At 38.8% G+C, this 15,573-nt stretch overlaps 1 protein-coding gene across 11 annotated transcripts in view; it reads left to right on the top strand.

Annotated features, from left to right (window-relative positions):
* Positions 1-15,573, top strand: part of DMD (dystrophin) — a 1,020,507-nt gene that overhangs the window by 685,813 nt on the left and 319,121 nt on the right. For all 11 annotated transcript variants that reach the window (XM_035114377.2, XM_035114375.2, XM_035114388.2 and 8 more), the window contains one exon: positions 7,484-7,648. In XM_035114377.2, coding sequence (XP_034970268.2) covers positions 7,484-7,648 — 165 coding nt within the window. The remainder of the gene's footprint in view (positions 1-7,483; positions 7,649-15,573) is intronic.

Genomic DNA, 15,573 nt, shown 5'->3' with positions numbered 1-15,573 from the left:
ACACCACCACCTGTGGGCCAACAATTATTTTGAAATAATGATTGTCCTTTAGTAACACTTAAGCAGAAACCCTAATGTCCTACTATCACAGATTGCTGATTAAAAATAATAGTTTACAGTATTAACCTAAAAGATAATTGATAAGAAGCAACTGAGACAGCTTTGTTCTCTTTGCCGGATTGTATTAAAAATTCTTATACTAAATGGGTTAGGCAAAATAGCATATAATTGCATTTCTCAGGGATTAAAATATAAGCAATGCAAACCAATAAAATGAGAGTTAGAACTCCTCATATTTTTCTATTTCAAAAATCACAGGCTTAGGACACAGTTTTATTTATTAAATATTGTACTGTACAGTCAGATGGGAGGCTCTTACATGGTTAAGATTCTCTCAAATGAAATCAGTAATTCTGAGAGGAAAATGTTCATGATGGATGAACACTATAGAAGAACTCGACTTTATGGAGATACCCTTTTTCTGTCAACCTATAAATAAAGAAATATGGCTGGACATTTTGATAACAACCATGAAGTTCTGGATGATCAAAGGGAAACTAATATGGATATTGAAGAATCATCCTGTGGTCCAGGAACCAAGGGACTGTTGTTTGTGGCAAGGAGGTGAACAGGAGAGTGAAATTAAGAAGAAAGACTTCAATCTTCTCACCATGTACAGCTACACTCCACCCTGCTAGCCTTGCACCTGCTAAGTCTCTCACCATCAGGCAAATCAGCCCTGGCAGCTAAGAGGAGCAGTAGTCTTGTCACCTCTGCACCTGCAGCCAATCTACATCTACAATCTACATCTTCTGGCTGCATCACAAAGCAGAAACAGAGCTTTTCTGGATAGTTTGTGGCCTTTTACACTCTGGCCGGAAAGAGGTGACAGAACTGGAAGTAGCTCGCTGTGACTGGTTTGCAAAGCATTATGAAGATAAAATTGTTTGCATCTGCCAGGACCTTGACTCCCCTGTTGCAACAGATCAATCTTGAAGAGGTAATCACCTTTGGCATGATGGAAGAGAAACATGAAAGAGGTGGTTTAGAAATTTAATAAGTAGTAATAATAATAAATTACTAGTGTTGCACTCATATAAGAATTGTGCCACATTCAAAGGCATGACGTTAAATCCTAGGTGTTGTCATTTATTGTATATTGCCCTGATACAAAAGTGTTGCCTGAAAACAATGCTGTCTTTATGAATAGTTTTAATTATAGAGGTGTTGTTATGCTGTATTGCAGACTATTTTTTTAGGTTAAGTATCTTTAGTTGATTTTTTCCATCACTTAGACAACCAAATCGCTTGCTATAGCAGGGTAAACCTGGTGCTTCAAAACACAGGGAAAAGACTGGCTTTTGTGATGCATGCAGTTCTTGTCATATACCCCCTGCCAGGACACGAAACAGTTCTATAATGTGTTTCTTGCTTTTTATTGTGCAGTAAATGCATGGGTAGATTGGGCCTGGAGCTAGCGAACCGTATGTTTGCCGGAAGAATTTTATTACTCTTCAGACTTATGTTTGATTCAATGTCAGGCAGGAGGGATGAGGCAGATGAGGTGAATGAAAGTAAGCTGGGTGCCACTAGCTATGTTTTCCTTATTTATCCACCTTAGTTCTAGAGAAGTGGGTTGTCAAGATTATTCTTGTTTTGCTCTTTTTTCCATCTGCTTCCTTTTATTTCCGAATAATTACTAGGCATTGAAGAGACCATTTTGCTATTTACTGCGAGAGCAAATCAATTTGTTGTACCTACATTTCTCAGCAAGAGCATTGTAGCGAAGTAGCATGACTATAATGCATGAACCTTTCCCATCGCTCTGGGGAAAGCATTGGACATTTCTTTTAGCCAGCCACAAGGAAATAAACAAAATATGTCAGTGCACATGCCTATGGTTTGTATAATTTGCACAGCCTGTAATTTAACTGATCATTCACATTGAATCTTGGCAAGATATGTGACTATTTCTATGTAACGTTTGCCAGATGTCTAAAGCAGTATTTACCTACCTGAAGGTTCAACTAGGTGTGATGGGAGAGATCTGTGCTTATGGCTGGTTCTGTTGCTTGTTTTTACTTTGAAACAGTCATGCTTAATTTGTCTGGGGAATGGGTGCATAATACTCTACTCCTGTACTGTTTCCTCAATCAAAATCCCCACTGAAGTTATCAGGTTATAACATACACAAACACTTTTTTTGTTGTTACAAATAACTATGCTTAGTATTTTTGACCTAATTTAATTTGATTGATTGAATTTGTATACCACCCTTCATTTGAAGCTCACAGGGGGGTTCACAACATAAAAATACACAATGAGAACACAAATACATAATAAAAACAAGAACAAAAACAAATCTCTTTAAGTCATGCTGTTTAACCTAAACAGTATATATTTTGAAGGTGAAATAGAAGTTTGCAATATCATGTACACACTGAGGGCCTAGAAACAAATAAAATAATTGAGATGTACCTGCTTTTCCTGACATGAGTACTCGTTTGAAAAACAATATTATCTTTAAAAAATTACATCCACCCAATGAACTTTTCAACATAAACCCTTTCCTTTCATGTGTGTGTATGTATGTGTATGAACACATTTGTAGCAAAATCTCTATTTCTTAAGTAGCCTTTAGGCTGAGTATGTCTTTAATAGGATTTGACTGTGTTCTTCAGCCTGCTATTAACTATTTTACTCACAATTATATAATCTGCCTATTTACATTCATTCAGTGCCATTGCCTGAAAGGGATCTCCTTTCTTTTATAGTTTCAACTTTTGCACTTAGTCCTATCAGATGGAATGCATGCAGTCAGGCAATTTTAATAATCACCCATGATTTAATTATTGAAATATTATGCTTTCTAAAATTTGCAGCTAAATTATATTTAAAATACCTCCCAAGAGACAGGTGGCTGGGGCAGCTGGTTAGGGCTTTGAGGTCTGAATCTACTGTGCCTTGATTGCCTTAGTTTGTCTAATGAAAGCTCTGGCGCTGTCTGGCATTGCAATCTAAAAGAGGATAAAGAGGTGGCTCCCACTATAGTTTTCTAGGTTTTATTTTGCACCCTTAAAATTTTGATGCTTTTGTATTTATCTTGATGTTTTCATTATTACCTATTGAAACAAGACTTCAATTCATAGCTTCATTCAGTTCACATATTGTGAATTGCAAGTGTGTATTTTATTTACAGGTAGGTAGCCATGTTGGTCTGACATAGTCTAAACAAAATAAAAAAATTCCTTCCAGTGGCACCTTAGAGACCAACTAAGTCATTGGTATGAGCTTTTGTGTGCTGGTATGAGCTTTTGTGTGTGTATCTGAGGAAGTGTGCATGCACACGAAAGCTCATACCAATGACAAACTTAGTTGGTCTCTAAGGTGCCACTGGAATGAATTCTTTTATTGTGTATTTTATTGATCATGGAAACTGTCCAGAGAACATGGTTGGATGGTGGTATACAAGTGTAATACATAATAATAAAAGTTCCAGAAGATTACCAATGATTATAGCAGCAAAATGACACACTAATGCTCCCCCCTAAATAATTTTTATTGGTTTTTGTGTAAATACAAGAGCAACACATAACTACAGTAACTTGTCCAGTAATACATTCTTATTAAGTTTCATATGCAGAACACAGTAACACTTGTGCTTTAACAGCTTGGAGACTAATTGAGTTATTGCGGCATAAACTATCACATGCAAAGGTCTTCTTCAGCAGATTAACACTGTGCCAGCCTTTCACACTGCTGCATCTGCGGGCCCAAAACTTTTTCAAATATTATAGAACTGGGAAGCCTTCTCCCAGTATAAGCAGCAGTAAAAGCAGACCTCAGCCTGATGACGTGTGTGGAGGGAAAAGCCAAAATGGATGGATGGAATGAGTGGGTGGGATGTATGTGTGAGACTGGATTAATAGATGGGAAAGAATGTAGGGCTATGCTTGTTCAGTTGTGGGGGGAGAGAAAAGAGTGACACTTTCAAAACTAATCCACGATTCATTCAGAGCTGGGGTAAGGGGAAGTAGTCCTGCTGCCTACCTTTGGCTTCAAACAACCCACGATTGGTTTTGGGTGCCCCCACTGCTAGTTCTGCAAGCGACTAACCCCTGAGGAAATGCAGCCCTCAATGTATGGAGTACTGATGTCAAGTTCACCTAGTGACTCCTAGCCCTATTTAGTGGGGTTGCAGTAGTAGTTAATCTGGAGGTTTTAAAGGGATTAATGTCATTTGCCAAATCCAGGTCTGAAAGAAAGCCTTGCAGCTTTCTCATCTGATGAAATTAGATTTATCTGTGGGCAAAAAGGCATTTAATGGCTTTTGGCTCTATGAAAGTGGGAATGGATGATAGAGAATAATACTTGTAGCTGTAAAAGGAAACCAAAATCTCATGTCATAACCCATTATTCATATTTAATTCCCTGTTCGGTTATATAATTTTGGGTGACATTTTGTTAAGTAAAGAGGAAATATTAGTACCCACAATAAAATTATGACTATTTAGCTGTGCAGGATTAAGGGAATGAAGATTGCTGTAGCATAATTGTAAGGCTGCAGTAATAATGAAAATTCTTGTGAAGAACTGGGAGAATTTATATAAAGTTAAGACCTTTAGCTACTACCAAATACGAAGTTTAAATCTTTTGAATTATTCATTTCCTAAGATTTCAATTAACTCACCTTAATTAATTCCTAAACTAACATGCTTAAAGTTCAGATTTTTCAAATGTTTTAGTTTAATTAATTAATCTTACCTAATGTAGTACTTTGATGTTAAGATTGATATCAATTATTTTGTAAGAACTATATGTAGAAGACTGGTAAAACAGCATGTGTAGTAATGATCATTCTTAGGTTTCCCACCAGCTACAGTTCAAGTGTGTATTGCTAAATTTCTCAAAATTAAATAAACTTGCAGGATCTATAGCTGGTGGAAAACTTGAGAGGTTTAAATTTCTGAGCATTGATGTTAATGTTACTGTGTTTTTAAACTGGTGTCTGCTCCATAGTTTTCATCGCTACCTTATTAATGCAACTTACAGTTATGTCTAGTTCATCTTCAACCAAACCCGTTTTACTTCACTTCCAGAGGTGCACTCCACTGACTCTCAAGATAGACAGATGACAGATGCCAACAACAACTTTTCCCTTTTAGATACTAATGCAGTAGAAAATGAGCAGATAAAAGTATGATTTCAGAACAACCATTTATCAAAGGCTGACATTTGGAAACTGCTCGAACTTGAACTTGGCTCATATTTCCCCAAATTCGGGGGTGGGGGTGGGATGGTAAAAACAGTATGCACATAAAAATATAAAAATAAAACCTCTGATAGTGACTCTAACTTTGAAAGTGTGTTAATAATAATTCAGATTGGCTCTTTCTGTACCTGCCACAATATTCCCGAAGTTGTAACCATGTAATAGGTTCCACGTGACTAATAAATTGTATTTAGGGATTTATTACGTGTACTTCAGAATACTCCCTGGTTGGCCACTGTGATGACAGGATGCTGGACTAAGTAGGCCATTGGCCTGATCCAAGAGGCTCTTCTTTATGTCCTTAGAAAGGAATCCTCAACAAAGCCTGCAGAACTGTTTTTGATGCAATCAGATTTGTGCTTATGAACACAGATGCCAGTGGATGCATCAGAAGAAAGAACATAGGGGAGAGAATTTCTGCTAACTCCCACTTCCACCTGCAGCCCACCACCACCAAATCAGCTCCAGAAATTTAGAGGATTATTCAGAAAGTGTAGAAAGTGACATGGCAGGAGGAGCATCCAATAGATCAAAAGTTCTTTCATGAGTGCAAGGTGACGCATTAGTTTACACCCCAAATCCCTAAATCTCTAATCAACTTCAGATGGATGTGTTCATATTCAAATTATCTATTTAGCTCACAACATTGTTAATATACAGCCCAGAGTGTTCAGCAATGTTGAATGCCAATGGAGTCATTCCTCACAATGCAAATAGCAGCTTGGGGGACGGGGTGAGTTTCAGCAGGACCACATTTGGAGGTGGGGGGAAATAAAATTTTCTCCCCCCAGCCACTGATGCTCCTGTGCTACTCTGGATCATCTGCAGCTGCTACTGACTGTCAATTTTATTTTATTTTAAATAATGCATGTCAGTTTCATTCGCACAGTTATCATGTCCAGCTTGGCACTAATAGGAATAATTTTAATACAGAGAGTAAATAAACTTAACTACTACCTTCTTACCTTAATATGAGGTGTTGTAACTGAGATGTTCATCATTCCAGCTTCTGTATAAAGCTGACATGTAGAACACAGCTAATTGTTTTCTTAAAATCAAATTTTGAAGAATTTTAACTAATCAGTATGGTTAGATCTTCACCTGGTATAATTTGATTGCTGGGATTGATGTTGTTCTTTCTGAAATCTGAGAGTACAGACATGAATACTGCATGTGCATGAGATGGATAACTTATTATGCTGTACTTGTATTTTCATATTGTATGTATTGTATACAAATTTTCAAAATAAAGGTATTTTTAACTTAAAAAGTTGTTATTTTTTAATAGATACAAAAAAGTCCACTTCTCAGATACTTGTGGTGCCTTCAGAACTGTAAAATGCCTTAAATGGATGTTGTAATATTTTTCTATTTTTTTAGGGTGATAAAATGTCTAAAGGCAGCTGTTGAGCTGCTGACGAGGGCCTGTTTGTGTGCTGTTCTAGAAGCCTGTTCTACAGCAATTGGTGCTATTCAGCTAAGTTTTACTCAGAGTAATTCCACTGAAAAAATGGACCTAATTTAGTCATGTTCATTCATTTCAGTGGGTTACTTTTGAGTCAAACTTAGTTGAGTTTGTGTGGTCTTGTCCAGCCCTCATAACTGAATCATATAGTGGGACTATTACCTTTCCTTTGATAAGCCTCATATTTCCTATGCTGTTTCATAGATATAGGCATTACAGCTTTACCCAGCAGTTGGACTGGGTCACTGTGGAAGCTGCCTCCCTGCAGTCTGACAATGCAGGTTAAAGCCAAAGTCTCTGGTCCATATAGCAAACCAACAGAAAGTATTTGGAATAAAGCTGTGGCCTGTTTTGCAGCCACCACTGTGCAGCAGCACAATTTCTCCCCCATTCCCATCACTGGAGCAATTACTTTTTACCAGCATAGAGACACTGCTTTTTATTTTGAAATACCATAGACTAGACCACATCCTGAGAAAAGCCGTAATATATAATCCAACTGAAATCAATGAGGTTTAAGAGCTTAACTGTGGTATAAATCTCATTGATTTCGATGGAACTTAGGTATCGCTAATTTTCTCTTGATCATACCCACTATTATTCAGTTATTAAACATTTTGGGCTCCTAGTTAATGTTTATAAAGAATGTAAATTTTGTACAGAGCATATTTTACTGGCATGATGCTATGTGTACAGTAGAATTGCAGTTTCGTCCAAGCAAACAATTTTCTTCTGTTTTTAAAAAGGTATCCAAAGATCTGCCTGAGAAACAGAAAGAAATTGAGCACCTGCTAAATAATTTGAACCAGCTTGAACAACAGTTAACTCAGCTGAAATTGTGGCTCTCTCCCATCAAAGAACAATTGGAGCTTTACAACCAAGTGGGCCAACCTGGGGCTTTTGACATCAAGGTAATTAAAAATTCACCTATATACCCGAAGAAGTGTTCAGACAATCATTTTACCTTGTTATTATACAGGTGGTATTTACTTTTTGGACAACCTTACACATGGGTGGGTTTGTAGTAGAAAAAATGAAGAAGGAAAAGAGCAGTTACCATTTGAAAGACTTTGTAATCATGTTGTTTTGGTTGCCTTTTTAAAAAAAAATACATTTCAATTCCAAATCTAGATAAATAACAAAACTGAGTGTATTCCACTTGTGTTAAACTGGACGTCCAGGTAAGTTGCAGGGAGGAATCAACCACTATGACAAAATGCTGCCTTTTAAGCCCAAAGCAAACTACATAAATATGAACAATCTAAACAAGTTCAGAATATTTTGACAAGGGCAAAATATTACAGGTTGTTATCATCAGGATATCCTGGCTACCATAGAGGCTTATTGACTAGCTTGGAAAATAACAGCCTGTCACTGTCCAGGTACTCAATTCCCTATGTGCTTACTGGGTGCATAGCTCCTTATATAAATGTGAAGCTAAGTAATTAGACACTGTCTGTTGAAAGGGGTGTGTGCAATATTCTGGAATGCCCCATGGCAGAGCTTGTGAAACTTAAATCTTGATAAAAAGAGATTAATTTTTTTAAAAAAGCAAATTAAGTATTGATACAAGAAAAAGATGCTGTTTGCTTTGATTCTGTTCTAGGAAGAACTTTCTCTCGTGTGAGAACAGGGCAGTAAGCTAGCAGTGTCAAGGAGCCCCTGACTGAAGAGTGCATTATGTATACAATTCATAGCTGCCAAGTTTTCCCTTTTCTCGCGAGGAATCCTATTCAGCATAAGGGAAAATCCCTTAAAAAAAGGGGTAACTTGGCAGCTATGATACAATTGCAAGGGCAGCCTTCATTTTTACTAAGTCAAGGGTCACATAACAATGTTAAACGTGGGAGTAAAAATCTGATTTGTTGTTTTCTTTTTAACCTTTTTTTGGGGGGGGGTTCAATTCTCTTTTACTTCTTGCACCTCATGGCATTTACTCATGTCTCTCTCAGCATGACTGCAAGTCTCTCTGAACCTCTTTGCTGCCTTTGCTCTATCCACCCCATAGCTGTTTTCTTATTTGAATTTGCAGCCTCCTAACTCTCACCTCATTCAGAGACTTTGCTGCGGTCCTACATCACATATACACCCCCTCCCCAGTGTTTCTCTCTGTACCCCATCTCTGCTCCCCATCTGTTGCTCCCCTTTCTCTGGTACCTCACCACACATCTTTCTCTCTGCAACATCTCTCAGATACTTTTCATAGAATCATAGAATTGTAGAGTTGGAAGAGACTTTCCCCACTTGTCTCTCTGTACCCCTAGCACACTTTCTTCTTTTTGCACTTCATGTTTTCTCTTTTTTTTTGGCAATGTTTCTATCCCTATTCCTGGCTTTGTTTTTGCACCTTTTTCACATTGTTTAATGTAATCACAAACAAGGTTTTCACTTTCCCAGCAATTCACACCAATGAAGGCGTCTTGGGTGCAGATGGGCTGTGCACGAACAATTCTCCTAAAAGGAACAAATAGGCCGAGGGTTGCAACTGGTTTACAAGCCTTCGGTTGTCTTGGCCTATTCCAAGGGTAGGGGATGAAGTGATCAGCAGAGACTCTGCAGGGTCCTGCATACTACCATTTCATCTTGTTTGTTCCCATCATTATTATTTTTAAAGGATTTTCAATTCTTGTGGTTTAAAATTTTAGAGGTTTGATTTATGTTCTGAATTTATTTATTTTATATTTTATTGTTGTTAGGCACTTTGATACCTCCTACATAGTAAAAAATCAGGATATATATTTTAAATAAATACACCACAATTCATCCTTAAACTGGGTAGGAACTGAAGCACGAAAAAAATTATGTATGCTTAAACATGTCAGATCCAGAATTGGATGGGATCTGAATGGGGAGAAATAAACTCTGTATCATAGTTGGGGTATTTGTAGCCCTTTAGACTTCCATCGGCCTCTGTCAGTATGGCAAATGGTCAGGGGTGCTGGGAGTTTTAGTCCAGCAATATCTGATTTTGATGTGAGAGCAATACACATGCTTAAATTCTGTTGATATTAATAGGACTTGAAAGATTTTGTTTAGGCTGTGTGGTGCTGTTTCTGTTTAGCATATGCTGCTGAGGTAGCTCTTGTGTAAGAATCTGCCTGCTACAACAGTTACTTGAAAGGATAGGCGCATGCTGTAAATGCAGTTTCACTTAAAGATCTTTTTTGGAAAGTAATTATTCAAAGCCTTAGGGGAGTATGTGTGAAAACAAGCAAGCATTTTTTTTAAACCTGGCAATTTTGAAACAATTTTTAAACTTGGCAAATTCTTCTTTTATCTATAGAAAGTTTCCTCTTCTTCTTTGAGCTATAAATACAAATGACATTCACTGCCCTGCAGGGGCTCCCTAAGAATTGAATAAAAATAATTGTGTAGAGCTGCAAATATTTACTGAAAACCATCTAAATCACCTTTATTCTTGAGTTCCTGTCGGTAACAGGTATGATTACAATCCCTGAACACAGAATGTATTGTTTTGAACTCTGCAGGAAGAACACTGGATATTGGAAGGGGGAAGGAGGAAATACGTAATGAAATGATAAGCATGTGCACAATAAGCTGTACATAGAGCAACATTCAGTGTTTAGAGAGATAGTCACAGAGGAAAATAATGTTTATTTTCTAATAGTGGGGGGAAATACAGAGTGCTACCCACAAGTTGTTCTGTTCAGGCCAGGCTCCAATTGCAGGGGGTCCACAACAGGGCCCACTAGCAGTCAAGGGACTGGATACACAGCTAGCCATTCAGGCAAGGTCAGGAAACAGTCCTGTATCCTACCACTGAGGTAGCTATTCAGGGACAGTACAGGTCTTGTGGAAATGCAGTGTTCCAGCCTGGTAATGAGGCCTTTTTTTGCCGCAACAGCTAGAATTACACTCAGGGTCCAGCTGAATTCCACCAGCTAGCATCAAAGAGAGGTCTCCTCACGGGGAGGACTTTGCTCATGCAGAGACTTGACTTTTCCATTTAAGATACTGTCACTCATGCAGGCTCAGGGCCTAGGCTGAGCTCTCCTGCCCCACTGTATGCTGCCTTCTTCAAGAGTTCAAACTCTTCCACATCCCCAGATATAGTCAGGTTGTGGGCTTCACTAAGGAACAGGGTCATCTAGGTTGAAGAATTATCCAGCTGAGCCGTGACACAAGTAAAGGAAAAGAAAAGTCATGCATAAAAAGGAAATGTATTATCAGAAGTTCTCCGCTGATGCAAGTGAATGGTGGATTCAAGAAGGCCCCAGTCTGCATTCCTGAAGCCGGTTAGGATTGGGTAGAGAGACTCCTCTGCTAACAGGAAAAATCCACTGTTGTGGAGGCCACCACTCTGTCCACAAAAAGGGCCCTTCTGCTATGCCAGCCTGGATATGGTGTTGAACCTCCTCCAATGCCCCTACTTTCCACCCAGATTAGCAAGCTTCAGATGTGGTAGTGCCTCCCTGCTCCATTGCCCTTTCAGGTACTGTTAGGATTTACTTTTCCATTTTCTGAGGAGATGATCTGTATTTTGCCACCTAGTGTTATTAACACCTAAACATTATGTCAGAGTGAAACTGTTTAACTTGTGTATATTTATTTTGACTACTATTGCTGCTACTCTTGAACAGTTATATATCATTGCAGGGGCGTAGCGAGGCGCCGCAACACCCGGGGCGGCAAATTGCCATGCCCCCCGGGGGGGTGCGGCGTCACTACATAACGACGCATGCATCGCTACATAATGACGCATGCATCGCTACGTAGAGGGGGATCACAACCCCCTGCGAATTCAAAACGAATATAACGTTTTGCTTAAAGGATGAGTTTAAGATTTAAGCCCACCACACCAGTGGGCTATCTGCCTGGAGCCTGGGCACTCCGTTTAGGCTCCATTTTGAAGTCGCGGGGGTGTGATCCCCTCTACGTTGTACGCATGTGCAGCATCCCGCTGCACATGTGTGCTAGGTAGAGGGGGATCGTGCCCCCCGAGACTTCTAAACGGAGCCGAAATGGAGCGTCCAGGCTCAGGCACCAATCATGGGGCGGGGGCGCGGCCCTGAGTTCCACCCTCCCTCCAGCAGGCACCCGCGCGGCGCCCAATCACTCGGTTAGCGCGCCTGCAGCTTTTTCCCCCCCGTGGCTGCCCCGTGCAGAGACGAGGGGCAGGGTGTGGCCCCGAGTGGACCCCCCACAAACCGACAAAACAATAAAATATAACAGGAAATGCAGAACAAAAGAAGATAACACAGAACCCAACATACCGAGGGTGGCTCAAAAGCATAATTAAAAATAAATGTTTTAACTGGCTGCCTAAGTGTATGCAGTGTGAGAGACATACAAATCTCCTGTAGGAGGAAGTTTCAGAATTGGTGGGCTTCATAAGGTGACAACCTCATGTGTGTTGTCTTCTTACAAATATTTGAGACAATGTGCCTCAAAACTCCCAATAACCTCTCTCAGTGGTTTCAAGTAGATATTCAAAAGCATGTGGTATAGAGTAGAATCTTGATGAATCCCACAAGGCAATGGTCATGAGGTCGAACAAAAGTCACCCAGCATCATCTTCTTGAAACATGCCTTCATGGAGAGCTAGAACCACTACAAAGTAAACAGACAAACCACATTATAGTCAAATGTATAAAATACTACGGAGAGCTTCTGCAGCACCAGCAGGGATGTGCTCCCCCTGTCTAATATTTGGCAGTGGTCACCCACCAAGGCAACCATTCCCATTTCATTCTCATGACCAGATTGGAAGCCAGATTGAAATGAGTATAGAAATCAGTTTCATCCAGGAAAACCTGGAGCACATGTACATAGTACGTGGACAAAAAGTACCTGACAAATCTACCAAGAGATTTCAGGAATCCAGCAATTGTCACAGAATAGGGCTAATAATAGAAAATATTTATAAAGAAAATGTGTGGAGAATTCTGAGAGCTCAGTGAAGTAGCCAACATGAATCTCTGCCAGTAATGTTCTGAAGTAGCTGATGTGATTATTTTTATAAGTAATTATATGTTGTAAGGCAGCTCAGGTATTTTAGGAATATCTTAGCTATTTACTGTACAGCTAAGCTTAGCTTGATCATTGAATTTTATTTATGGTAGAATTCAGTAGTTGAGAGACCTAGATTTAAAATAGGCCAATGTTATGCTTTATATACACAGAATAGATATCTTACTAAATATATATTCCATCAACAGCAAAAAACACCCCCATATTTATAATGATTTTTGCCCCATAATAATTTCTTCAGTAATAATTTGTAAGGATAAAATAAAGACTTTGATAAGATACAGAGATGAGTATCAGGGGAAGCATCCATCATGTTAATATGCTAATCATTGTGTGCATGCTATTTATCACAATACATTTAATTGACAGCAGATTGCTTTTACAGTAAAAGATAAGAATGCCAACAAAAGGGATATGAATGAAAACAAATCATGAAGAAAAATTAATTAGATCACCTTCCTGAATTAGACTGACCAAAAGAAGAGCTAATTTCCCTTTAAAAAACATACCAATGGCAGATGAATAGTAAAGTTAAACAGACGTTGTCCTTTATGTATAATATATTCTTGTAATGAATGTCACGGTTGTAATCAATATAATCCAGCACTAGTTCTTTTCCTTTTTATTCATATCTGAGTAGCATCAATAATTATTTTCAGTTCAGCACATTGTTACGAAAGCAATAGCTCAGTAGTTGAGCACATGCTTGGAAAGCAGAAAATCCCAATTTCAGTCCCTGGCACCTAGCTAAAAGAACCAGGTGGCAGTTGATGTGACCTCTGCTTGAAAACCCTGGAGAGACACTGCTTTCTACCACCTTGGGCTAGTAAAACAGCTACAGCCATTTCTAGACCAGGTTAGCAAAACCGTTGTTATCAGTGCACAGGTACAACTGCTCTTCAGATTGGCCTGGAAGCTGCAGCTAGTGGAGAATGTGGAGTCTTGGCTGCTCACTGAGAACCAGTGTGGTGTAGTGGTTAAGGGCGGCAGACTCGTAATCTGGGGGACAAGGTTCGCGTCTCCGCTCCTCCACATGCAGCTGCTGGGTGACCTTGGGCTAGTCACACTTCTCTGAAGTCTCTCAGCCCCACCTACCTCACAGGGTGTCTGCTGTGGGGGAGGAGGGGAAAGGAGATTGTTAGCCGCTTTGAGACTCCTTCGGGTAGTGATAAAGCGGGATATCAAATCCAAACTCTTTTTTTTCTTCTTCACTGGGACAAGATATCCCTATTATGTTATGCCCAATACTACCGAAAAAATGGCACAGTCTGATGTACAAGGTTCTGGTTGTGTTGTGTAAAGCCCGTTCAGTTTCCGAAAACCGTTCAAAAACCGGAACACTCACAAGGCATTTGAGATTCATGGTACAACTGTATAAAGCACTTTATGAACGTAGCTGAGTCCTTACGTGACTGGGAAGAATATTCATACAGCAAAATATCAGGACCAGTGGCTTAATAGTATCTCCTGCACTTAAATAAGAACGAATACCAAAGTACCAATATTTCCTGGCACTTTTGAGGGTTAAGAAATAACTTTTTAAAGGTAATAACATACATGGTAAAGGAAGACAAATGTCAAAAATAGATCTTCATGTTGTATATTAACTGACTTATTGAAGATGTTTGTCAGGTTAGAGTCATTTTTCTGAAGGCATTATTTTTTAAAAAAAAGTTTATAACAAAGAAGGATTCATGAGGAAACTTTAAAAAAACGTATTTTCTGCAGGGAAGACTGACAATATTCTAGACAATTAGCTCAAAAGAGCAATTAATGTTTTTTCATTATATATGAGTAGGAGGGCACTTTCTGCTTAGTGATAGAAAGAAGGCTGTGTCTTCTTAAGTTTAGGTAAGCAGAAGTTATGCTGTGGTGAACTGTCATGGGCTTCAATGCTTGGTGCAAAAATTGCTGATTTGAGGTGGAATGGAGCTCCGGCCAAAAGAAGACAAGTCACTCAACATAAAACAAAGCCTGCCCATGTGTTCCCAGTAGTCTTCAATCTCCTTTCTGTAGCCTCTGCCTCCTTGCCCCCTTCTTTTAGCTATCTTTGCTCTTTATATGGGCAGGGAAGAAGATGGGAAAGGATCAGATAGCTGACCAGGCCACCAGGCCACTCCCAGCAACACTGTGTTTATATCTGGTCTCGCTAGTTGCAGCATGGAGCAGACATGAGCCCCAGCTGTGTGTAACTCCCCCAAAAATGTGTACCAAGAACTACTTCCAGAGTTGAATGGTGATTGAGAGATCTATGACTGCAAAAACTGAGGAAGTAAATCAAAATAGTAAGGTAGATAACTAGCCATTTTTCTAGTTACAGGTAGGTAGCCGTGTTGGTCTGAGTCGAAGCAAAATAAAAAAAATAAAAAAAAATAAAAAAAAATCAATATATATATATATATATACCAAAATATAAATACCAAAATATAAACTTAGTTGGTCTTTAAGGTGCTACTGAAGGATTTTTTTTATTTAGCCATTTTTCTGACTGCTAGAGCTATGAATAAATCACCTATTTGTATCAATTATTGATTATATGAAATGAATGCATATATAAGCTGTCGATATTAATGTTACAATGTTTCGTATCAAACTTGGGAATACATTGTGATTTTATTTTCTTAGGAAAAATAGTGCAGGAGAAAAACATCTGAGAGTTTGTGAAATACTTTAATTTCAAGATAAATAATTTGCTGTGGCATTTACAAATACTTAAAAAGCTTGAAGTATTTCAGAAAAGAAATTGTAGGATCATCATAACATCACAGCAAGTCTATCCGTGAGCCTTTGAATGTCATCCAGAAGTGAAAGCAACTTGTCTGTCTTCTTCGTCTTTGAAATAAAT

This window comes from Zootoca vivipara, chromosome 4, assembly GCF_963506605.1.
Source record: "Zootoca vivipara chromosome 4, rZooViv1.1, whole genome shotgun sequence".
NCBI lineage: Eukaryota > Metazoa > Chordata > Lepidosauria > Squamata > Lacertidae > Zootoca > Zootoca vivipara.
Note: the sequence above shows the minus strand (reverse complement) of the source record. Positions and strands in the feature narration are given on the sequence as shown.